The sequence below is a fragment of the Primulina tabacum genome, chromosome 13 (genome assembly GCF_025594145.1).
Source record: "Primulina tabacum isolate GXHZ01 chromosome 13, ASM2559414v2, whole genome shotgun sequence".
In the NCBI taxonomy this organism is placed as follows: Eukaryota; Viridiplantae; Streptophyta; class Magnoliopsida; order Lamiales; family Gesneriaceae; genus Primulina; species Primulina tabacum.
Window position 1 is genome coordinate 467,940 of NC_134562.1, and position 23,373 is coordinate 491,312.

A 23,373-nucleotide genomic window follows, 5' to 3' on the forward strand; every position below is an offset into this window, starting at 1 on the left:
GTCTGCACTCTAGGCTGATCTTCCTGAAACTTCTTCAGAAAACTCACATGAAAAGTTGGATGAATCTTTAACCTATCAGGCAGCTTCAACCTGTAGGCAACTTTCCCCACTTTAGTCATAACTTCGAAGGGACCATCATACCGAGGAACCAACCCACGATGCACTGTCTTTGCACTGATTTTCTTCCGAATTTGAGGAGTTAACTTCAAAAGAACTCGCTCACCAACCTGGAATTCAACATCCCTTCGACCCTTGTCCGCATACTTCTTCATTCTGCGTTGGGCTTTGGCCAAGCTATCATTTGCTTCATCCAACAACTCTTGCTTTGCTCTTGCAAACCGATAAACAGCAGGACAATCACCCCCACTTTTCTGCAAAGCAACTTCATGAGGTGTTGTTGGTTGAAAGCTATACAACAACTCAAAGGGACTCAAACCAGTAGCCGATGACTTGTGCAAATTATATGAGAATTGTGCAACGTCAAGCAAATCTGCCCAATTACGCTGACTTGCTGTCACATAATGCCTCATGTATTCCTCCAACAACTGATTCATTCTCTCAGTCTGCCCATCAGTTTGAGGATGATTGGCAGTAGAGAATTTCAACTCCGAACCCATCATGTTGAGCAAAGCAGTCCAGAACCTTCCTGTGAATATTGTGTCCCTATCACTCACAATATCTTGCGGAACACCAAAGTATTTGATAACATTCTTGAAAAATAACTCGGTAGTAAGTTCAGCGGAACAAACCTTTGGAGCACCGATGAATACTGCATATTTTGTGAAGCGATCCACGCAACGAGAATGGAAGCCAAACCATTCACTTTTGGAAAGCCAAGAATGAAATCCATAGAGACGGACTGCCACGGCCGCTCGGGGATAGGCAATGGTTGCAACAACCCTGCTTCTTTCAATCTTTCCGTCTTGTCCAGTTGACAAACAAGACAAGTTTTGACATAATGTTCCACATCTTCTTCCATCTTCGGCCAGTAATAAGTTCGAGACAATAAGGCCAACATTCGAGCAACACCTGGGTGACCAGCCCATTGAGGATCATGTGTTTCTCGAAGTAATTCCTTTCGAAGAGGGCCACTTGGAACATAAGCCCTATTTCCCTTGGCAAACAGAAGCTCGTCTTCGATTCAATACTTACGAATCTCCCCATTCCGCACTTGATCGATCAACTTTTGATACACCTTGTCAAGAAGAGATGTCTCACGAATTCTACCCAAGAAATCCGACTCAATTACTGTCAATGCTGCTACATAGTCATGCACAGATTTTCGACTAAGAGCATCAGCAACTTCATTATGCTTCCCAGCCTTGTGAACCAACTGAAAATCGAACTCACTTCGAAATTCTTGCCAGCATGCTTGTTTAGGAGTCAACTTCTTTTGAGTCTGAAAATAAGTGTTGGCCACATTGTCTGTGATTACAACAAACTTTGTGCCAAGAAAATAAGGTCTCCACACCTCCAAACAATGCACTACTGCCATCATTTCTTTTTCATGAGTCGAGTACCTCACCTCGGCATCCTTCAGTTTCCGACTTTCAAAGGCAATAGGTTGTCGTTCTTGCATAAGAACTCCACCCAATGCACGGTCCGACGCATCTGTACACAGTTCAAATGGCTTGTCGAACTCAGGCAATCTCAGCACTGGTTCTGACACAATGGTCTTCTTGAGAGTCTCAAATGCCTCCACAGACTGAACCGACCAAAAGTTGTTGGAAGATCACTTGATGCATTTGACTGATGTATTCTCACGCCTTAGAGAATACGAGTTGTATGTGAAAAAAGAGAAGTGTGAATTTTGTAGGGATCGGATTACTTTCCTTGGACATGTGATAAGCCATGGAAAGGTTCACATGGATAAAAAGAAGGTGCAAGCGATTGTTGATTGGTCTGCCCCGACGAAAGAATCTGAGTTAAGGTCCTTCTTGGGCTTAACCAATTACTACAGGAGATTCATTATGGGGTATTCTCGGATCGTTGGACCATTGACTGACTTATTGAGGAAAGGCAACAAATATGTTTGGTCGGTTCAGTGTGTGGAGGCATTTGAGACTCTCAAGAAAGCCATTGTGTCAGAACCCGTGCTGAGATTGCCTGAGTTCGACAAGCCATTTGAAGTGTGTACAGATGCGTTGGACCGTGCATTGGGTGGAGTTCTTACGCAAGAACGACAACCTATTGCCTTTGAAAGTCGGAAACTGAAGGATGCCGAGGTGAGGTACTCGACTCATGAAAAAGAAATGATGGCAGTAGTGCATTGCTTGGAGGCGTGGAGACATTATTTGCTTGGCACAAAGTTTGTTGTAATCACAGACAATGTGGCCAACACTTATTTTCAGACTCAAAAGAAGTTGACTCCTAAACAAGCACGCTGGCAAGAATTCCTAAGTGAGTTCGATTCTCAGTTGGTTCACAAGGCTGGGAAGCATAATGAAGTTGCTGATGCTCTTAGTCGAAAATCTGTACATGACTATGTAGCAGCATTGACAGTAATTGAGTCGGATTTCTTGGGTAGAATTCGTGAGGCATCTCTTCTTGACAAGGTGTATCAGAAGTTGATCGATTAAGTGTGGAATGGGGAGATTCGTAAGTATTGGATCGAAGATGAGCTTCTGTTTGCCAAGGGAAATAGGGCTTATGTTCCAAGTGGCCCTCTTCGAAAGGAATTACTTCGAGAAACACATGATCCTCAATGGGCTGGTCACCCAGGTGTTGCTCGAATGTTGGCCTTATTGTCTCGGACTTATTACTGGCCGAAGATGGAAGAAGATGTGGAACATTATATCAAAACTTTTCTTGTTTGTCAACTGGACAAGACGGAAAGATTGAAAGAAGCAGGGTTGTTGCAACCATTGCTGAAAGGGAAGTTCAGTCGTTAAGGTTTAGGGTTTAGGGTTTGCCATTTCCGTCCCCGAATTCCATCCTCACCCCCATACCCACCTCGATTCTCGCTTTTTCAGGTTCGGGGAATCCCCAAACCCGAAACTTCGGGGATCAATTTCTCATTCCCGTTTCAAAAATATTAATATGGCAAGACGATGACGGATTTAGAGATTTTTCAAACCAAAACTTATTATTATCTATTATTATTAGTGATAATATCAATATTATTAATATTAATATTTTAATAATAATATTATTAGCTAATAATACTATTATTTTATGATTGATATTATTTTCGGGACGGGTTCGGAGATGAGGATATTAATCTCATACCCGTCCCTAACTACATCGGGGATTTAAAAAAAATCCCCGAACCCAAACCCGAACCCGAAAAAATCGGAGATCCCCATCCCCGTTTCGGGTTTTCCCGGTGAGACCCCAAACCCGTATGAAAAGTTGCTATCCCTACTCTCAACCTTATAAAAATCTAATCTTAAATTAAATATATTAATTTCTTTTAATATTTTTTTATCCTATTAAAACACTAATTAAATTAAGGTAAAATGAATTTTTTTTTGTAAAATTTATTTTTTTTATGATTTTTTTAATTTATGTAAAAACGTTGTATAAGTTTATGTATTTTGGACGGTGGTAGTGTTTTTTTTAAAATAGATTAAAATTTCAATTTCGTTTTCCCTCGTTCTAAGCGGTTCTAGGTTTCCTACGTTCTTGGTTCCAATCATTCAATTCCAACGATTCAAATGCCGGGATCCACCGTCTCCACTTCGAATCAAGTATCCACTGCTCGCCGGCGAGCATTAGAGAAGGATTTACTCACTCCCAATACCGACTTGGGAGACACGGATCCCGCGATCCAGACAGACAGCAGAAAAATTCCACAAACCCAATCCCGAAAGCCTAACCCGACGCGGAAGTCATCAAAGCCACGTTGGCTAACCCTGGTAAGCATTCTCACTAAAATCACAGCATTGATGGTTGTTATGGTGGGTTTAATCCAGATGTCTGGATGGTCTGTCTTGAATTCCGGCCACAACACCGAGGGCTTTGAAGTAGTTTTAGGGGATTTTGAGGGGAGGTTCGCGGAGGTGCATAGCTTCGTTAAGACGGCCGTGAAGGCAATGCAGGTGCAGATGGATGCTATTGATCGGAAAATGGAGGATGGCGTTGGTTTGGTGAGGAAGGAGTTTGGCCAGAGAATGGAGAAGAATGAGGAAGAAATGGAGTTGAAGTTGAAGGCTTTGGACGTAAGAAGTGATGCTTTCGAGAAGTTTATTGATGGGTTACGAGCGAAGAGCTTGCTTTCAAAGGAAGAGTTTGATGAGTTCTTCCAGGAGTTCATGAAGAGTAAGGATGATGGGGTAAGTAGTGATGTGGGTTTGGATGAAATTAAGGAGTATGCGAGGGAGATAGTGGAAAAGGAGATTGAGAAGCACGCAGCCGATGGATTGGGGATGTTGGATTATGCATTAGCGTCAGGAGGGGGGAGAGTAATAAAGCATTCTGAAGCATATGGTGTTGGAAAAGTTGGTGGGTTGTTAAATCGAAATAGGGTAGCTGCGGGTTCGCAGGAGATGCTTATGCCTAGCTTTGGAGAACCTGGACGATGTTTTCCACTCAAGGGTGGTAATGGTTTTGTCGTGATTCGGCTTAGGACTTCCATAGTGCCTGTGGCCGTGACACTAGAACATGTTGCTAAGAGTGTAGCTTATGATAGGTCCAGTGCTCCAAAGAATTGTAGGGTATCTGGATGGTTGGCAGATCAAGAATCGATTGACATGGGATTTGATACCAAAAAGAGGTTCCTACTGAGTGAGTTCACTTATGATCTTGCGAAGAGCAATGCTCAAACTTTTAAGGTGTTGGACTCTGTGAAATCCATGGTTGTCAATACTGTTAGGCTCGATTTTGAATCCAACCATGGGAGTGCTTCTCATACTTGCATTTACCGGTTGAAGGTTCACGGTCTTGAAGTCAAGTCTTTACCATTGCAGGAAATGCAGTCTTGAATCTGCTAGTGAGTAGTGCCTTTTGTTTTGTGATATATCAACTGTGTTTTTTGTTACTGTTGGTTGTCTCGTTGGCTTGTTACTCTTGACATGTTTTCGTCATGCAATTTCTTCTCTTGACATGCCATTGCCATTTCGTATCTTCTATTACATTTCATCTTTAGCAGAATGCACGAATAATTAGTTAAGACATCAGATGATAAGAGTATCAGGTGTAACACATGGTTTTCATTGAGTATAAACAGAACGTAAACATGGTTGAATGAAAAGGGCAAACACACAAGAAATTTGGAGTATACATCACAAATATGTAGTTCTAGTGGAAACTTGTGATTGTTGCGTGTTCGACTCATGTTTTAATTCTGGTTTATTAGTTTGTAAAATGAATAACATTTTTTCCCCTTTTTGAACAAAAATAATGTGTCGATAAATTTGATTCCGATATCAATTACTGTTGAAATGATAAATTTTTTTAACTTTGATTAATTAAACGGATAATAATATTTTTTAATAATTATTTAATGTTTTAGTGATGAACAGATGAACAAGCTTCATATATTTTCTGGTTGATAGAATTAATGAGAAATAATGATTTTTTGTTGCTCTTGAAAAATTTTATTATTTCAAATGGCTTTTGGATTTTGGAATGATGTTCGAACATAAGCTGTAGACCGTAGTTATCTGTGAAAAATGTTTCTTATATAGTATACTTTTTACAAACTTCTCGTCTGGAAAAAAAAAAAAACGTGTTCTCGAAAATAGGTTAAAATTATACATTATTTTGAGGTTTTTCATAGATTTTCAATGAGGTTATTATATTCATCAATTTCCTTTTTAACAAATAAATTTGGACGAACGCAACAAAATACAAGTAGTTATTCAAATATTTGTTTCCGAATTTTTTGGACCAGCTTCGCTCAACTTTCTTTATAAAAAAACAATATTTTTTATGAATGATTCAAATAAAATATTTGTATCACAAAATTGATCTGTGAGTTTTTTTTGTATAAATAGTAATTTATTTGAGTGGGGGGAGCCAAATGGCCACTTGCCTTTTCATGGTATGGAAATTTGAACTAAAATGAGCCATTCTCTTGGAAAAAACCATTAGAATATCGAAGAAAACTTGAAAATCCTATGTCGTTATTCAATGTCCATAAAAGATACTGATTTTGGTTTATTTCTAGCCAAAAACAATTAAAGTTAGCAAGGAAAATTCAATGAGAATAGATTATCAAGATTTCGTTTCAGGAGTTTTTTTATTATTAATTTAAAAATAAAAAAAAATTTCAAAAATAATTCAAAATAAAATAAAATTTTGCAAAATTACTTTAATCCGTGCTTTTAATCCGTGCTTACAAAAGCACGGATGCGAGGATGAGGTGTAGCATCCGTGCTTCGTAAGCACGGATGATACTCCACCTCATACACTAGCATCCGTGATATAATGCCCGTGGAGTTGCCCAAGTCCTTGCCACCCCGACGTGCTATTGATCATAAGATCGAATTGGAACCGGGTGCGGTGGTGCCTGCAAAGGCTCCGTACCGAATGAGTCCCTCGGAACTTGTTGAGCTGAGGAAACAATTGACAGAGTTGTTGGATTGTGGGATGATTCAACCATCTAAGGCTCCATTCGGATCACCGGTGCTGTTCCAAAAGAAACAGGATGGGACGCTAAGGATGTGCATCGATTATAGGGCTTTGAATAAGGTTACTATAAAAAATAAGTATCATATTCCAAATGTCCTGGATTTATTTGACAAGCTGTCAAGGGCGAGATACTTCACAAAGATCGATCTAAGATCAGGTTATTGGCAAGTGAGGATTGCTGAAGCAGATGAGGCCAAGACTACTTGTGTCACAAGGTACGGTTCCTACGAATTTCTTGTGATGCCTTTCGGTCTTACAAATGCTCCTGCGACGTTTTGCAACCTGATGAATGATGTACTGTTTGAGTATTTGGATCGTTTTGTGGTTGTGTATTTGGATGACATCGTGGTATATAGTGAGTCTTTGGAAGATCACTTGATGCATTTGACTGATGTATTCTCACGCCTTAGAAAATACGAGTTGTATGTGAAAAAAGAGAAGTGTGAATTTTGTAGGGATCAGATTACTTTCCTTGGACATGTGATAAGCCATGGAAAGGTTCACATGGATAAAAAGAAGGTGCAAGCAATTGTTGATTGGTCTGCCCCGACGAAAGAATCTGAGTTAAGGTCCTTCTTGGGCTTAACCAATTACTACAGGAGATTCATTATGGGGTATTCTCGGATCGTTGGACCATTAACTGACTTATTGAGGAAAGGCAACAAATATGTTTGGTCGGTTCAGTGTGTGGAGGCATTTGAGACTCTCAAGAAGGCCATTGTGTCAGAACCCGTGCTGAGATTGCCTGAGTTCGACAAGCCATTTGAACTGTGTACAGATGCGTCGGACCGTGCATTGGGTGGAGTTCTTATGCAAGAACGACAACCTATTGCCTTTGAAAGTCGGAAACTGAAGGATGTCGAGGTGAGGTACTCGACTCATGAAAAAGAAATGATGGCACTAGTGCATTGCTTGGAGGTGTGGAGACATTATTTGCTTGGCACAAAGTTTGTTGTAATCACAGACAATGTGGCCAACACTTATTTTCAGACTCAAAAGAAGTTGACTCCTAAACAAGCACGCTGGCAAGAATTCCTAAGTGAGTTCGATTTTCAGTTGGTTCACAAGGCTGGGAAGCCTAATGAAGTTGCTGATGCTCTTAGTCGAAAATCTGTACATGACTATGTAGCAGCATTGACAGTAATTGAGTCGGATTTCTTGGGTAGAATTCGTGAGGCATCTCTTCTTGACAAGGTGTATCAGAAGTTGATCGATCAAGTGCGGAATGGGGAGATTCGTAAGTATTGGATCGAAGATGAGCTTCTGTTTGCCAAGGGAAATAGGGCTTATGTTCCAAGTGGCCCTCTTCGAAAGGAATTACTTCGAGAAACACATGATCCTCAATGGGCTGGTCACCCAGGTGTTGCTCGAATGTTGGCCTTATTGTCTTGAACTTATTACTGGCCGAAAATGGAAGAAGATGTGGAATATTATGTCAAAACTTGTCTTGTTTGTCAACTGGACAAGACGAAAAGATTGAAAGAAGCATGTTCCCAAAGATGTAGATTCTAATGACCCACGTTGTACTGGAAGTTGCGAAAATACAAATAATAACATTAAATCTGAAGAACTGAATACTCAGAGTCCTTTCACTACCCCGCCATCTATGTCTTGTTGCCAGGGGAAGGTGATTAAATCTTAACATATGCGTGTTCATTTTCTTTAAAATTTTCAATATTTTTCGAGTGTCTGTGATGCAGGTTCCCAAAGATGTAGATTCTAATGGAATCTCCGATCATCTGGGTTCATGGAAAAATAAAAAGGTTTTTGCTTCTTCTGAATCCCATTTTCATTTATTTCTCCCAACTCCACGCATCTGCTTATTTCTCAGTAATGGCTGTCACGTTTCTTCAAGCAGTATCTTGATTCTTGAGCCATTGGTTTGTTTCCATATGTTGATGCTGTAAAGAACATACTAATCATTAAATTTGTTCTTTGTACGTAGGCATTGATTGAGCTTTTGGATCAAGTAGAAGATGTAATTTCTGTTGATCCCACAATTCCTAAAGATAGAGAAACATCGATAGGTACTGAGAGATCCCTCAAAGCTGATCATGTTGTAAATCGTTTGACGCACGATTCAGGAGGAAAAAAGCGTAAAATGGGTTCTGATGTTTGTTTTCTTGTGTTGGAGGTATGCATCAATGTATCTTTACTTGCTCATATCTTGTGCATGTCAAAATCACAATAGACTGGTATTGATTCTGCTAATACAACATCCGTGCCACAGGTAACAGAAAGGCATAGACCTGCTGATTTATTAGGTCCTCAAACCTTTTTCAAGGTATGCCATGATCCGAGTGACTGGTACATTATGTCAAAACTTTTAAGCTGTGTTTATAGGCAATGACTTGCCAGGTTTTGCACTTATTAAATGAACAAAGTGGAGTGGAAAGGACATTGCAATTGTGGGATGAATGGTAAGTGGATTGAGGTATTTATCAAACGAGATGTTTTATGATGTTTGCCATGTAACCTAAAATCGAGAATGAAATTGGCACTTGGAGCTGCCTTCACCCCATAAAATTGAAGGCAAATAGAAATATTTTCACTGGCAAATTTTTTATGCTTTCTGTTACTCGTTTTATAACTTATGCCATGGGTAGGGCTACAGCATGGGCCATAAGTTGGGCCTAATTTGGCCAAAACGAGGACATTAATGGGTTCATTGATATCTCATGTTGATTTATGTGTCTGTACTCACCCTCTTTACATTGTGAACAATGAAAGTCTTCTATTCCGGCATTGTGTTTTGTCTTGCTAGGCTCTCACTATATTGTTTTGTTAGTTATTTTTTATTGGAAATCAATGTCTTAGGCTCTCACTATATTGTTTTGTTAGTTATTTTTTATTTGAAATCAATGTCATTTTAAAGGTCTTTCTACAAAATTTTGTGAACTTCTGGATAAATCTGCATTCTCAAAGCATTAGTAGACTTCAGATTCACTATCTTTCCTTTTTTAGTGAATGCTTAATTGCTTCTGAAATTGGTTATGTTTCTGTATAAATCTCGATTATTAAACAGCTCAACCATTGATGATCCTTCTTATATATGTCTATATATTCTATGCTCAAGTATGTTCCTTGTTAAGTCACGTGGTTGTATTTTTCCAACTATAAACCTTTCCTTCCAGGTACTTCAGCGTGATTGCACCTGGAGATACTATTAACGTCATTGGAGAATTTGACTGCCAGGGAATATGCGATGTAAATCGTGAGAAAAATTTTCTCATTGTCCATCCAGATAACTTGGTGTCTGGTACTCGGGTATTGCCAATTATTATTTACGACATACATAACAGTTTGGGCACACAGCTGATAGATGTTAGCTTCAAGAATATCTATTTTCATACTTGCTATATATTATTCTGACTGTTTTCATATAATTTTATACCTTTAGGTTTCTTCTAGTTTCAGCTGCCCAAGGCGCACTGTCCTGGACGAGAGGTTAAAATATAGTGAATATTCAGCTGCAGCATTGATGGGTACCTTATTGCATCAAATATTTCAGGTTGTTTTAGATCTAACCAGAATCTGGTGCTGCAAACTGAATTAGCCATGGGATGATGAACATACTTGCATTGAGCTAACATAATTTTATTTCTTCAGGCTGGCCTCGTTAGAGAACTTCCAACAAAAGAATTCCTGGAAGAATATGCGAGAACTGTGCTTCAGAAAAGCATAGAGAACCTATATGCATGTGGAGGTGTTGACTTTTTGTTCTCTCGTTGATTTTTCTTTTGATATCTTAGGTCTCAACATTGATTGAACTTGTAAAACACTGCTTTTATGATCTTTTGGCTCTCTAGTATCTTAGAGTTGACTTCTACACTGTCAGAAACTTAGCTTCAGTTCTTGGTGTTTATTTCAGTGAACGAGAATGATACCCTGATGACTTTGATCACTGCAATCCCAAAAATGTTAAATTGGATATCCCGCTTTCGAGATTCACAGGTAGATGAATGATTATGTGATATGACCTCTTAATTAGTTTTGAAGTTTTATCCCGAAAAGTTTTGATAGATGATTGGCTACGTACATTATTTCTCCTGCCATTGCAATAAACTGATAGGTAGAGTTTAATCATGTAGAGTCAGGTTATTTCTCTATGTTCAGGTTATTTGAACTACATATGTAGTAGGTATTACGTTGTTATATTGTGCCTTGATCTTTGCTAATAATTGGTGAGCAAAATATGTACGGAATCAGATCGTGTTAGTCTCACTAATAGGTGTGCTGCTATCTTAACAATGGCAATTTCTTTTGTTTTTTATAATTTTTTCGCATTTTTTGATGTCATTCTTTCGAAGCTTGACTCTACCATTTAATTGAATTTTCAAGTTTTGGTTGCAAGGTGCCTTACTTTAAATTGATGGGTACAGTTTTTTTTGCCAAGTACACCAAACCTCTGACAAGACTTTAATGTTTCAATATAGGGTTCCCAAATTCCAAGCATCAATTTTAAATGCGATGAGGGTTTGAAAAAGGTTAAAATTTCTGAGGTAACGAAATCTCATTTGAATTAACTATTCCATTTTGTCGCATTGGTTATGAGCTATTGGATTTCATGTTCTTATATATGCTTACTTTGATATATTTTGAGTTTTGGTTATGAATTTCTTAATTCGATTACTGCTGTTAAACTGATAATATCAGTAATTCACTAGGCCCTTTATACAAAAAATTAGAAAATGTTGAGTGAGAATCAAGCTGGTAATACTCTTAAACATGATCTTATTTAAACGATTTTAAACAAATCTAAATTTTGTAATTATGTTTTGATTGTTAGTCAACCACGTGTAACGCACGTGCACTTTCCTAGTACATATAAATATATGTAATATAACTAGTATGTGTGCACGTATGTGGTACCAATATACACAGTAGTTTTACGGTTACATACCGTCGCATGGGACAAATCACTAAACATATGCTTCCCTTTGAATACTTTGTATTATTTTTTTCTATTTGTATCATAATCATCTTTTGTGAGTGTTTAATCTTTGATATTATAGCTTTATGTTTATATATATGTCTGTGTGCATGCATGTTACCATTATGTTGTTTGCCATGATTCTACACTTGCCAATTGTTTCTTGAACAATAAACTTTATGCTGTGAATACTGATAAGATGCTGCAAAGTTTGTTTCAAGGTTAAATATGGAAAACCTTGTTTGAACTCCTTTTGAAATAATTGTAGGTAATCGACATTGAAGAAATGGCTTGGGCCCCTAAGTATGGATTGAAAGGAATGATTGATGCCTCATTGCGAGTAAGAATAGATCTGGACTCTGCAGAAGATTGTGATATAATTATGCCACTAGAATTCAAAACTGGTAGAGGAACTAGTGGTCAGGCAAGTTGACTATCAATTGTTCTTGATTGAGTTTGATTGGATGATATCTCACTAATGATTGCTTTCAACGTAATGACTGCATGTTCTAATCTTCTGATACGAGCAGATAGCTATGGAACATACAGCTCAAGTAATGTTATATTCTCTCCTCATGTCTGAGAGGTGTGTAGATCCCAGCCATATAAAGAGTTCTACTCCTTCATAAACTATTTACAAGCTCTTGTAATTTATGTTTTCGGTAATCCATGCCTTCGAGTTTTCTTATGATTCAAAACTATTGTTCAATAAAATCCCTATGTTGCCTCATTTTATTCTTTTTCAGATACCAGAGGAACGTTGAATATGGTCTCCTATATTATCTTCACACTGATCAGACACAGGTACAATGAACATATCTGGTCTTTATCTTAAGATTGCATAATTTTGTTTAACATTGTTCTAAATGTCATGGAAAGGGAATCTTTGTTAGACGATCTGACTTAACAGGACTCATAATGCGTCGCAATGAGCTGGCGAACGATATTCGTAAGGCATCATCAACTCAGCAATTGCCCCCAATGTCACAGGTACAGGTAGGTGCTTTTAATATGTCTCAATTCTTTATGAATCTTTCCATTTGAGAAATTGACTTCCTTAGTAATGATGTTTCAAATTTGAAATAGCTTTCTAAGTTTACCCATTTTATGCAGAGTCCAAACATTTGCAAAGGTTGTCGCCACCTCAGTGCATGTACTGTTTACCATAAGGTGTGTTATGGAGGCTTTCCCAATCATTTGTGACACTCGTAGTCTTGGTTGCTGGATGCACTAAGTATATCAAAAATTAAAATTTTCTCATAGCCAGGAGATGAAGATTTTGACCAGCGGAATCTTACTGAAAAGGAAATTCATAAAACATTTATGATAGTGCTTACTTGATTTATCATTGTTTATATTGCATGAATTGATTAATTCTCTACTTGATCAGGCTGGTAATGTTGATGAGTGAACTTTCTGTTCCAGTTCTTTTTGCTTGTGTTTTTTAAGACCTCAGATGGGGATGCTCATATTACACAAGTTTGACATAAATTCAGAATTTTAAAAAGTGTTCAAGAGTAGTTTGACATAAATTCAGAATTTTAAAAAGTGTTCAGGAGTTTCTTAGGTTGCACGTCAAATCTACCACAATTACCATTACATCTACGATAAATAACAAACGAGTGGAATTGAAATTCTTTCAACATAAAATCATTCGAACACTCAAATGGATTTGAAATCCATGGCTTCAAATCCCTCAATCCAAGCGTAGGCTTGGATCCTTATAGAGTCGATACATGAATTTGAATAGAGTGCCTGTTTGTCATTCTGTTTACTGGGGGTTAGGTGCAACTAGAAAGACCCCAGCTGATTCTTTGAGAGATATTCTTGAATCTTTGTAGCATAAATCACTTTTCAATTTTTATTGTCTTGAGCTCTCGAGTAAATTAGATTTCACATTTGTGGAGTGGAATGGGAGATGAATTCTATTCAAGTTAAACATATGAACGAATTCAAAGCCTTTTGGCTGACAAAAACAAGGTTGATTTATGAATTAACTCTTCGAAAATGTCCCCGTCAATGAAATTTTTACATAACTCTTCAATGTTTATTTTTTCCTACAAATTTTTATTTTGTTAATTATTGAATTATGAAGGCATATGGGGGAGCTGCTGAAAGTAGCGGCCTGGGTGGTGTGTTTGACTCTCTTGTGTCCCATTTATCGACTTCACACACTGTTTTTCTCCAAAAGTGGGAAAGATTAATTGATCTGGAAGCTAAGCAATTGGAGGTAGTATAGCTGAATTGTCTACTTTTATACCAATCCTTTTTAAGTCAATAAACATATTTTTTGGCTTTTTTAGGTTGTGAAGAATGAAATTTGGTTTCCAAAGAACTCAGAGAATGATCGCGGGCTCTTTCGCCTATCCCCTTCTCTTGTTCTTGATGCTTCAGATAAGTCATCCCAGAGAAAATTTTGTCAGGGAAGCCGATTTGTCTATTGCTTTGTGCGTCAAGGGTGTTCTCTTGATGATGAACAAGTCAACAAGGAACCATTGTGTTTTTCCTCTTCCTTAGATACTAATTTAAGGAATGGCGACTACGTGGTATGTACATGTTTCTGTTTAACGTTGATTCAAGTGTTTTCTCAATGCTCTTATCAATTCTTACCCCGTTTTCACTTTTCCTTGTACCCTCGGGAGTGAATTCATAAGTTCCTCTTGCATTTCATATGACTCTCTAAGTGTATTTATTTCATTCGTGAATATTATCATTTTTGTTGCATTTTGCTATAAGATGTTTCTAGCAGTCATAATTTTTTTGATGTCTATGTCATTTGATTAACTTTGTATTGTTGTGATTCTATAAGACATGGTTGCAGACTTGCAGAAATTGAACGAAGCTCAGTGAGAAAAAAGTGTATAGAAATCTAGTTATTGTATCATAATTTATTTAATGACAGAAAAATTATTCTAATGAAGCTTTAACGAAAAATATATTTACTCATGTAATCGAATATGGAAAGGCATTTGGATAACATTAGGGATTTTTATTAAAGCAGTAACGACTGAACTAAACATTTATTTTGTTTGATACGACAATTTTTAATATGGAAAGACATTTGGATAAAATTAGGGATTTTCATTAAAGCAGTAATGACTGAACTAAACATTTATTTTGTTTGATACAAAACAATTTTTTTACTGTCTCGAGAAATTTGTGTTTGATATTATGGACATGTTTCTGTTACTTTTAAATCATAGGAGCTGCTTACGTTGATGTACATCCTGAATGGTTCATATCCGAATATAAAACACCAACAATTGTAATTCTTCTATGTTTGACCTCTGCCCTTTTTGTTTGTCCGTGGAAGCACTATGTGTTCTATGAACAGAGTTGCTTCGTGTATGGATTTTGAACGCAATATGAAATTTTGAATGTTTTGACTTTTGGACGTTGCTGCCTGCTGGGTGTACTTGCATCCTCATTCACAGCTGATTGTTATACAAAGTCGCTTTTCCATATCATTATTGCAGATTTTAAGCTCTGAGCCTGGCTATTTGCGAGTTGCTAATGGGATCATAGTGGACATTGGTAGCTCTCATATCTCTGTAAGTTCTCAATGTGGTACCTGATAAAAAGTCATGCACATGATAAAATCAACTTTTGATTGCTTCTGTTATCTCTGAAGAAAATTGTAGTAACACCACAAGTTTTAACTATAAGAGCAGCATTGCATAACACTGGTACCTTTTCTTAAAAAGGATTTCTGAATGTTCTTTAAATGAAAATGCTGTTGTGGCCTGGGGGAAGCATGGATAAAAAACCAACAACCTCTCCCTTGCAAGTAGAGGACACAAAAATCCAATCGTAGCATTGTCAGCAATTGTTATGTAGCTATGAGATAAATTTCTGGAACAGGAAAATTTTGGATTTCCGTTAAATTTATTTGATAAGCATCATTTTTCCGTTGTAAAACTCTGTTAATTATTCAGGTGTCTTTTGCAAAGCGCTTAAAGGTTCCAGATTGCAATCCTGATTCTGCCGCGTCTCTCAATCAGCAGTCCTGGCGAATCGACAAAGATGAAGTTATGACAACATTTGCAATCATGAGGCGAGTAAAAAAATTATCTCGTTGTTTCTTATAAGCAGGTTCCTTAAAGCTTGCAATAATCACTATGCTTTTTTTTTGTTAGGTTCAACCTCATTCAATTGTTTTTGCAAAACGAAAACAGCTCTCGCTTGAGAAAAATGATTGTTGACCTTGAGGTAAGCCTTCTAAAGTGCATGTTCTGCTTGTCTTCTAGATTTATGCTTTCACTAGTTCTCTTTTTGTATATAATATGAAATAATTTTCATTTCAAATTTTTTGTACATCTGTCATAGATGCCTAGATTTGACAGTGGCTGTGTATATAGTCAAGACCCTGCTATATCATATGTCTGGAATGAGAAAAGTTTGAACGATGATCAACGTAGAGCCATAATCAAGGTTATTCATCAATTTTTAATTTTGATTTAGTTGTCTAGAACTCTTCTTCCGTATGTTTATCACCTTGTTTTGTGATGGTTAATTTTCGCATGTTCTCTGGTTGATGAAGGCTGTAATTAAATGTTTTCAGATACTCATAGCAAAGGATTATGCCCTTATTCTCGGGATGCCAGGCACGGGAAAAACATCTACCATGGTGCATGCTGTAAAGGCACTGTTGATGAGAGGCGCATCCATCTTGCTTACATCGTACACAAATTCAGCTGTTGACAACTTACTAATCAAATTGAAAGCTCAGGTCATGATTTCTCCTTTCTGCCTCTTACAGACATACTATGACATTCATAATCTATAAAGCTTTAGTGCTTCTGATTATAAATTTTATCTATTTATTTGTTCTGAAATGTTATGAACTATTTATTTGTTCTTTCAGAATCTACAATTTCCTCGGTCATCAAAACCTTCCCATCAATTTTGACTTTTTTCAAATCCAAGTCAATTTAAGGATTCCTTCGCTTAACAGCTTACATGGTCACTCCATTTCCCATAGCTTCTTTTTTACCTTTGCGCCCTTCTTAGGACATTTTTCTTAACTGCGAATGCTGTTGCTCTTTTTGTCAAGTTATCTCTTCTTTTTTTTTTTCTGACATGAAAAAATAGAGGTACAAGTACACTGGATATGTCCAGGAAATCAAAACATCAACTCCTTGAACCTAAACTAACCACTTGACTTCTAACATCCAAAGATTACTCAAAACATCATATACTGGGGACACATATTTGTATTTTCCGAAAGATTTCATCAGCCCTCTGTTCTTCATTCTCAACTAGCCAACAGTTTCTTGCACTCCAAATATGGAAAATGACAGCTGCCATAGCCATGTACCGCATCTTTACCAGGGAGGAATCAACTCGGTAGACCCCTCTGAAAGCCTTTAAAAGAGCTTGTTGTGAGCCCATGAGTTTGTTCATTCCAAGCCATTCTCGGATTTTCATCTTCCGTCATCTTGCTTGTTGAGAGAACTTTTGTTTTAACTCATATTGATTGAGGCTCTGGTACTATTAATGGAGATTTTCGCTTGCGCAGTCCACTACATTTGTTGTTCGCATTTTAAGATCAGTGTGACTATTTTTACCTTTTTGATGGACCATATTAGGGACCCAACCTAGAGAGTATTCATCCAAATACAAATGAATCAGGGCTCCAATATTTGTACTATCGAACAGATATTTCGAACCCCTTAATTTGTGTCATTTAGAATGTAATATAAATATTAATTTCGAGGCTTGTTAATTGGAAATATCAAGAACTTGATGCTGTAGTTGAATCTTGCATTTGTGGAAATTGATGATTATTAAATTCGAGTTTCTTCCTGACAAAATTTAAGTATCTGAACAGTAATTTGACCTCTGATTTTGTCTGTTGTTTTCTAAGCATTTTTTGTATTCACTAGGCACTGGTCTGACTCAGACCTGTATCCTAAAAAATTCAATAGTTCCACCACCTGGTTATTTGATTGACCAGTGCCATGTAAGCATTTAGCATTCTGAATATTTCATAACTAGATTGTAATTGTCTGTTGAGTAAAGGAAGTCTAATGATTCCCAATCCCATATAACCGTTGGAAATTCAAAGATGATATGTAAAACCTTCAATGGCATTACCTGCATGCTTGTCCTCGATGCTGTCATTCTGACTCTCGTTATGATACTTGAGATTGTCACTATATTGTTGATTTTGTTGTCTTTCCATTTCAATATAGGTTTTGCATGATTCATTTGCAGGGAATAAATTTCATACGAATAGGAAGAAGATATGAGGCCGTGCATGAGGAAGTTCAAGAGAATTGCTTGTCTGGTCAGATTGTCGGTCTTTCACGAGAGTTATCTTCATGGTCGGAATCCTTTTTTATCTTTGTTAATATCTGTGGTTACCGCAGTGGACATGGATAGCATTTGTGAGATCAAGTCAAAGCTGAATGAAACACATGTTGTGGCTGTTACTTGCTTGGGGATAACTAGTCCTCTGCTCAATAATAAGAGATTTGATGTGTGTATCATGGATGAAGCAGGACAGATAACTCTTCCAGTAAGGGTTTTTTCTTTTGTTTAACAATTTCTATTTGTTGTTTTAACCACATGAACACGAGATACTGGGGTACATGTGATTTTGAGATAGATGATTCTTGAACTTTTGATTTGGTTAAAACGAAATATGCTTTTAAACTGGCAAGTTATATTTTAGCCAAAGGTTAGAACTTGGGAGGACCTGGGTTACGAGGAGTCTATGCTTTAAGGAAAAAATGCAGATTGTGGCACATTTTCTCTTGAACTGGGTTATGAAGAGTCACTATATATTTCTGTTCTATCAGTTGTGGCACATATTCTCTTGAACTGCAAATACAAGTAGTTTCTCTATTGAATTGGAAATATAGTCTGTTTAAACCGATTGCTCAAATATTTTCCTTCATGCATATATATATTTTAAGATTTTCATATTTGTTTCAATTCTCTTGTATCTATTCAATTAGAAGTTAGTTTATAAAGAGAAATCAAATTAATGATATATCATTTCTCAACAGGTGTCCTTGGGACCATTAATGTTTGCATCAAAATTTGTTCTTGTTGGCGATCATTATCAATTACCACCACTTGTCCAGGTCTCTCTCTCTCCCCTGTGCTCACTTCTGCTGAGAAGTACAGTTCATTAAAACCTTGTTATTGTACACCTGATATTAGAGTCCAGAGGCTAAGGAAAATGGAATGGTTGCGAGTCTCTTTTCCAGGCTTTCTGAAGCTCATCCACAGGCAATCGCTGCTTTACATTGCCAGGTTGCGCTGATTTTAGTTGGATGTTGAAGTGCTTTCGTTGGTTGTTGGCAAACTTAATGTAATTATTCTACAATATGCAGTACCGTATGTCCACAGCCATAATGGAACTGTCAAATGCGTTGATATATGGAAACAGATTGGTTTGTGGCTCTCCTGAAATAGGGAGTGCCAAACTCCGGTACAAGCGATCATTATCTGCACCTGTATGGCTGATGAAGGTATTTGACATTGTATTCAATTCTTGTGGGTGTATTATGTAGTGTTTTTTTCTTAATAGGAGATGGCTAATAAGCATCAATTTGTCCCTTTTCAGTTGCTAGAATGTTGAAATAATTGAACCCTCCTGTATTGGAATGCAGATAACTTAAAATAACTTGAACCTGTCAATTAATTCCCACTCAAACTAAATACTAATGCCATTATGCTTGTTCAAATTTTGTTTTTGATACTGGTATTGGATTTTGCGTTCGAGAATTAAGTTACTTGAGACCGTCTCTTTTTAACCATTTAAAATGTCAGTGTCTTGAAGCAACTTAATTTCGTTGATTTTCAACAGGTTTTGGAACCAAACCAACCTGTGATATTTATTAATACAGGTTCCTTCTCTGGTTTCAATTTCTTAGCGCCGTCTTGTTTATATTGAAAACATTTGTGGTTGATCGACCATTTATTTTTACCCAACACAGATTTGTTGCCTGCGTATGAGAAGAATGATCGTAAAGCAGTAAATAACCCAATCGAAGCTAATATTATTGCAGAGGTAACGTAACGCACCCTTTATTTGCTCTCCCTTTGTTTTATGTTAGGTGTCTTTGAATCTCAACCCTAATAAAAATACACAAAATTATTAAACTAGGATGTTGGAATAGGTATCTTCCAATTGTGGGAGGACTGAAATGGCCTTAATTATCAGTGTACAAAGGAGAAATGAAAAGCTAAAAATAAACGCATTTTTGAAACAGATGTATATTTTAAGAATATTTTTTTTTGTTGAAAGGAAAAGAATTTACTACATTTGATATGATAAACAGCTTGAAAACTTCAAGTTCAAGTTTAATCTTGATGATTAATAAACGAAAGACTGACATTCTAACTCTGATGAAAGCTTGAGGACCACGATTTATTAGTGCAACCAAATCTTCTCAACCAAAAATTACCATCTCAACGATGCTTGTTGATTCTTTTTTTCTGCTTGGTATTTTCATGAGAGTTTAATTGCCAAAGTGACCACTCAACATTACTTATGTGCATTCGAGCCGATGTAGAAATAAACAAGTTTGGCATATAAACCATTATTATTCATCTTTACATGCCAAAATAAGTCGATCCAAAATTCCAAATAACCAAAAATAACTTCAATTTTAAAAAGTCTTGACGGGCCTTTAATATTTTTTCAGAAATAGCGAGATAGCGCACGGTATTTGAGCAAAAACACGGCTCTCCGACAAAGAGTGCACACTACGTAGAGCGCTATTGCATAAAATCGATGAATGAAAAATGACAATGTATCCTATGTTAAATGGAAGAGATATGCCCTCTCAATCGCATCAGTGACTTGTTCCTTGGCTCGATAATGATTCTAACAACTCAATCAATTATTAGGTTTTTTTTTTTTTTTAATCATCGATATTGCATTACATCACTCATAAACTCCTGAAGTATGGTGCATTTTACTTCCTACCAGTAATAATTATTGTGAAAATAGAGTTTTAGACTTGTGCCACGTCGTCACTCAACCTTCTTCATTTGTTTTCTATATATATTCATGTCTTTTGATAGGTCACCAAATCGTTAGTTGTCAGAGGCATTGAAGGGCGAGATATTGGCATCATTACACCCTATAACTCTCAGACAAATCGTATACGTGGAGTTGTTTCTGAACCTGTCGAGATACACACCATTGACAAATATCAGGTCATTTTTTAAATTATAAGGATCTCTTTCTCTTCTTCAATTTATCAGAATAACCAACTATTTTTGAAATAAAAAATATGCATAAAAAAAAATGACAAACGATCGAATTCGATGATTTGAACTTGAATTTGATGATATCGAATACAAATTAATAACAGTCAACAAGTTAGCTCAAAAAGCTCACGATTTGGATTCTGATTCTTGAAGGTTTTTGTTCCGGTTTGGTTTAATCATTTAACAATTAGACCACAAAATATTATGTCTATTTAATCTTTTTATTGAAAAAATAAAAATAACCACTAAATCTAATTTATATATAAATTTAAAAAATAAAGTTGTCTATCAGAAGAATTCATGGTTTCAGTCACGGTCTGATTAGTTTTGGCTTGGGTTTGGATTCTGATTTCTTATTTATAAAAACCGGAATTAAACTTCCGATCGGTGTCCTAGTTTTGGAATAGAAACAAAAAATGGTTCTGGCTTGTTGGGTTCTGAGGGAACTTTGGTAAGGTGTACATCGGCCATAGTAACATTTTGGAGATTACAATAGAAATTTCACTTAAAGAATCTCAAGATCCCATCATTTTCAAGTCCTATAACTTTCAGCGTTAAATATATAATTGTTACTTGATAAAAGGGAAATATTGTCAGAGCTTTTTCTTTGTCCTTCTTACGTATATCTTGACCACAGGGGAGGGATAAAGACTGCATATTGGTGTCCTTTGTGAGATCCAGCGAAACTCCAAGGAACAACAATTCTTCACTTCTTGGAGACTGGCACAGAATCAATGTTGCTCTTACTCGCGCCAAGGTATGAATCATTATTGTTGTGGTTCCATCATTATTCCTCCACTCTAAAATCGAATATGAATTCTATGTTAAACGGTAATTGTTTAAAATACTTTGGAAGTTACAACTTTGGAAGTTATACAAGTAAAACACAGATTTGAAACGATAATATAAAAACCTCAGTATGTTGTTCACAACCGGTGACATTTTCCTCTATCATTGAACAGAAGAAGTTGATTATGGTAGGGTCTTCCCGAACTCTTTCAGAAGTGCCATTGCTATGTCTTCTTATTAAGAAGGTAGAAGAGCTTTCTGGTTTTTTAGTTGTCACCAAGGAGGATGTGAACTATAAAACTGAGCTGAAGAGATGCTCACAGTTTAGATGAGTGTCTTGTATACATAACATAATATATATATGCGCATTTCACAGTTGTAAAAAAAATGTAGACGCCTATGTATATCACTATCTATATGTGCTGTTTTGGGGTATTTGGAGGTGAGAGGCAGCAATTTTGTTGTGCATGGAGTGGTTTGAGAGTGAAGCAAAACTGAAGCCATGTAAAATAAGTAAGCGTTCTTATTGAATGGTGTAGTGCTTAGTCTTACGAATATCTGTAATCTTGTGTATAAAACTAATGTTTTACAAAATAACCGAAACTGTGCATGTTTTGAATGATGGGAGAATACAGAGAAACCTGAATTTGGCATAACTTGTTGGGCGTGATAGATTGACCGCAGCTAGTTCAGCAAAATCATACTCATTTAATTTTGTACCGGAATTTCGATGTATGTAAATTATTATAGCATTTTATATCTGAATAAATTAATTGGGGATTGTGAAGCATGCTTATTTAATAAATGTAAAAATAAGTTAAGTATATTTAGAAGACATTTTATTTGCGTTCAAAAGAGTTGATATTATTTATACAAATTTCTTAAGATAAAGTTTTCACCGAATGTTGAATGAATTATTTCAGTGAATTGTTTGTTTGATTTTTTAAATAGTAGCGAGTTTGACACAGGAATATTATTTAAAAAAAAAAATTTTTGACAATAATATTTTCCTCGTATCTAACTGACATCTGAGGTAGGTTGGAAGAAATATGAACAATAAAAGATGACAAGTAGATCGTCAACAAAAGATGAAACTTTCTCAACCAATATTATAGATTGATGAAACCGTTAACAAGAGAATCAGAGAGCAGCAAATGCTGAGTATAAAGTCAGCTGGCTACGCTACAAACTACAATTATGATAATTTTTTGGCTCAAAAGTTCAAACATTATGGTCCCTAGTACTTCTTCTATCTTTCTCCCCCTAGTCGATTCTCAGATACCGTCTGTGCCTTCCTTTTGAATTGACCCATTGGAGTTAATAATAATTACACATTATTCAATCCTAAGTTGCCTCTCCTTGCATATACGGCTCACGCAAAGTCTGGCACTCAAAGGAAGTCCAGATACTGCAAGCACAAAAAGGCCAAAGTGAACCATAAAAAAGCATTAGCGACCAATATTTATATTATATGGTAAATTGTCATTTACGATAATTGCTTCAAACTCATCATTCAACAAGCAGGTCATTAGGTAATTAATTAGTCCGGGTTGGTGTGAATAGTAACACAAGACATATTTATCTCGTCTAAAACAGCAAGTTATTATCCCTTGAAGACATTTCGTCCAAGTAATGTTTTTTCATAAAACCAGCATGCTCATCGGGATTAATTATCTGATATATCTGAAATAATGAAAAAAACAACAAATGAAATCCTTCGGTTCATACCAACAACAAAAACAATGCACACACAATGGTAAAATTACAAACTCTCGATTTGGCAGCATTCAAATTCACTTACCTTGTTAACCTTCGCCAGTACCAAAGAAGCCTTCTCAAAAACAAAG

General features: G+C 36.5%; 2 protein-coding genes across 3 annotated transcripts; both read left to right on the forward strand.

Moving 5' to 3' along the window:
- Positions 1-3,557: 3,557 nt before the first annotated feature.
- LOC142522984 (SUN domain-containing protein 1-like) lies at positions 3,558-5,207 on the forward strand. The gene has a single exon (XM_075626610.1). The coding sequence runs from the start codon at positions 3,657-3,659 to the stop codon at positions 4,920-4,922; it is 1,266 nt and encodes a 421-aa protein (XP_075482725.1). The 5' UTR covers positions 3,558-3,656; the 3' UTR covers positions 4,923-5,207.
- A 2,873-nt stretch (positions 5,208-8,080) lies between these two features.
- LOC142522983 (DNA replication ATP-dependent helicase/nuclease JHS1-like) lies at positions 8,081-22,146 on the forward strand. 2 transcript variants are annotated; one of them, XM_075626608.1, is made up of 32 exons: positions 8,081-8,200; positions 8,274-8,336; positions 8,519-8,707; positions 8,804-8,857; positions 8,932-8,993; positions 9,708-9,840; positions 9,974-10,084; positions 10,183-10,279; positions 10,445-10,527; positions 11,010-11,075; positions 11,775-11,934; positions 12,041-12,092; positions 12,253-12,310; positions 12,386-12,502; positions 12,620-12,676; positions 13,602-13,736; positions 13,810-14,052; positions 14,983-15,057; positions 15,442-15,560; positions 15,643-15,715; positions 15,833-15,937; positions 16,068-16,235; positions 17,723-17,795; positions 17,878-18,026; positions 18,520-18,597; positions 18,677-18,769; positions 18,850-18,987; positions 19,326-19,365; positions 19,456-19,529; positions 20,549-20,683; positions 21,375-21,494; positions 21,700-22,146. In XM_075626608.1, exons 1-32 carry the CDS (start codon positions 8,180-8,182, stop codon positions 21,856-21,858), a joined length of 3,300 nt encoding a protein of 1,099 aa, XP_075482723.1. In that variant the 5' UTR covers positions 8,081-8,179; the 3' UTR covers positions 21,859-22,146. The 2 variants fall into 2 exon arrangements, with proteins under 2 accessions (XP_075482723.1, XP_075482724.1); XM_075626609.1 differs by having other exon boundaries at positions 12,386-12,496.
- The last annotated feature ends 1,227 nt before the right edge of the window (positions 22,147-23,373 follow it).

Coding starts and splice junctions, on each gene's coding strand:
- LOC142522984 (XM_075626610.1), top strand. CDS start 3,657: ATGCCGGGATCCACCGTCTCCACTTCGAATCAAGTATCCACTGCTCGC.
- LOC142522983 (XM_075626608.1), top strand. CDS start 8,180: ATGTCTTGTTGCCAGGGGAAG. Junction 8,708..8,803: donor TTTGTTTTCTTGTGTTGGAG/GTATGCATCAAT, acceptor TCCGTGCCACAG/GTAACAGAAAGGCATAGACC. Junction 11,076..11,774: donor AAAAGGTTAAAATTTCTGAG/GTAACGAAATCT, acceptor AAATAATTGTAG/GTAATCGACATTGAAGAAAT.